Here is a 2,500-nt window from a genome sequence, read left to right as displayed (position 1 = left end):
AGGGAGAGATAGAAAGATAGAAAGAAAAGGAGAGAATACATAACCACACATGCATGCATTCATGTATATATATACATAAATATTTACATATATATATTTTATAAGTATACATATATTTACATATATGTGTGTATATATACATACATATATCCGTGTGTGTATGTAAATAGACATTCATACAAACAATTACCTCTGTGTATGTAATGGAACGCTGCAACAATAGAAGCGAAATAGAGGAGTTCCTCAGGAGAAACTCTAGTCGAGTTCGAAACGTTCCGTTCCTATTGAGTCAGTCTTCCATTTCATATGCGTACGTGTAACAGTGTTATATATTTGTTCATGTCTATACACATATATATAGGTGGTTATAGATATATACATATATGTATGGCTGTTTGCGTATATTTACGTATGTAGAAGGATGGATGTGAAGATGTATATATACAGTATTTGTGTTTCTGTGTATACATAGATAGACAGATAGCAATGGATAATGGACGTACTCTATTATTTTCCAACAAATGTTTTCATCGTGAACATAAAGTTAATTTCACTATTACCTTTCACCTATTCAGGATACGTCTACATCCATAAAGCACCACCACCATGTGTGACGACGAGGACGCGACCGCCCTTGTGGTTGACAATGGCTCCGGCATGGTCAAGGCCGGTTTCGCCGGAGACGACGCCCCTCGCGCCGTCTTCCCCTCCATCGTCGGCCGTGCTCGTCACCAGGGTGTGATGGTCGGTATGGGTCAGAAGGACGCCTACGTCGGTGATGAGGCCCAGAGCAAGCGTGGTATCCTCACCCTCAAGTACCCCATTGAACACGGTATCATCACCAACTGGGACGACATGGAGAAGATCTGGTACCACACCTTCTACAATGAGCTCCGTGTTGCCCCTGAGGAGTGCCCCACTCTCCTCACTGAAGCTCCCCTCAACCCCAAGGCCAACCGTGAGAAGATGACTCAGATCATGTTCGAATCTTTCACCGTGCCTGCCACTTACATTACCATCCAGGCCGTGCTTTCCCTCTACGCCTCTGGTCGTACCACTGGTGAGGTTTGCGACTCTGGTGACGGTGTGACTCACTTTGTCCCCGTCTATGAAGGTTTCGCTCTTCCTCATGCTATCCTCCGTCTCGATCTTGCCGGTCGTGACCTTACCCACTACCTCATGAAGATCATGACTGAGCGTGGCTATTCCTTCACCACCACCGCTGAACGTGAAATCGTTCGTGACATCAAGGAGAAACTTTGCTACATCGCTCTTGACTACGAGAGTGAGATGAATGTTGCTGCTGCTTCCTCCTCCTTGGACAAGTCCTACGAGCTTCCTGACGGTCAGGTCATCACCATCGGTAACGAGCGTTTCCGTTGCCCTGAGGCTTTGTTCCAGCCTTCCTTCCTTGGTATGGAATCTGCTGGTGTTCAGGAAACTGTTTACAGCTCTATCATGAGGTGCGACATTGACATCAGGAAGGACCTGTTCGCCAACATCGTCATGTCTGGTGGTACCACCATGTACCCTGGTATTGCTGACCGCATGCAGAAGGAAATCACTGCTCTTGCTCCTTCCACCATCAAGATTAAGATCATTGCTCCTCCTGAGCGTAAATACTCCGTCTGGATCGGTGGTTCCATTCTGTCTTCTCTGTCCACCTTCCAGTCCATGTGGATCACCAAGGATGAATACGACGAGTCTGGCCCCGGCATCGTTCACCGCAAGTGCTTCTAAATTATTATATTTTCATGATAAGATCAATAAACAAATAAGTAAAACATAAGGTATCTATCCTACCTTTTACAACTACTTTAGTTAGGGAATTATAAAATATGTATATACACAATATACACATAGGGACATGGAGAAATGTTATTATGAAAAACATTTCACTACTGTAACATCTTATTGAACCCATTATGAATATGATATCTAATGAAGAATAAATTGACATATACTATTGTTAAATGTCCACATTGTAATTACCCTACCTAAAAGAGATACGTATTTTTAAGAATTATAATAAATCACTCTGAACTGGCCTTTGGGACGGAAACGAGAGACGACCATTAAAAACAGAGGAAAATGTTAGAAACTGAAGAATAGATATGTTGACAAACCGGTTGGAAAAGGATAGAATGTTTTTATGTAGGCATTGGTATACAGAACGTGGTGGCATCCACGAAAATCTTCAATAGCCAGCCTTAACGTAAATCTTCAATATCAGCTTCCATGCAAATCTCCAATAATCGGCCTCCACGTAAATCTTCAATAATCACCCTCCACGTAAATCTTCGATAATCTGCCTCCCCGTAAATCTTCAATAACAGCCTCCACGTAAATCTTCGATAATAGCCTTTCATGTATGTCTTCAATAATCGCCCTTCATATAAAACTTTAAAAGGCAGCCTCACATAAATTTTCGATAATCGGCCTCAAAGTAAATCTTCAATAATCGGCTTCCATGTAAATCTTTTAGAATTGGCCTCCACGT

The 2,500-nt window shown here is 42.4% G+C and overlaps 1 protein-coding gene across 1 annotated transcript; it reads left to right on the top strand.

The window, feature by feature from the left end:
* The first annotated feature begins 574 nt into the window (after positions 1–574).
* Positions 575–1,974, top strand: LOC125040240 (actin-like). Its single transcript, XM_047634793.1, has one exon. The coding sequence runs from the start codon at positions 607–609 to the stop codon at positions 1,738–1,740; it is 1,134 nt and encodes a 377-aa protein (XP_047490749.1). The 5' UTR covers positions 575–606; the 3' UTR covers positions 1,741–1,974.
* The last annotated feature ends 526 nt before the right edge of the window (positions 1,975–2,500 follow it).

The sequence above is a fragment of the Penaeus chinensis genome, chromosome 28, assembly GCF_019202785.1.
Source record: "Penaeus chinensis breed Huanghai No. 1 chromosome 28, ASM1920278v2, whole genome shotgun sequence".
Taxonomy (NCBI): Eukaryota; Metazoa; Arthropoda; class Malacostraca; order Decapoda; family Penaeidae; genus Penaeus; species Penaeus chinensis.
The sequence above is the reverse complement of the archived record's forward strand: the minus strand, read 5'-3'. Positions and strand labels throughout refer to the sequence as shown.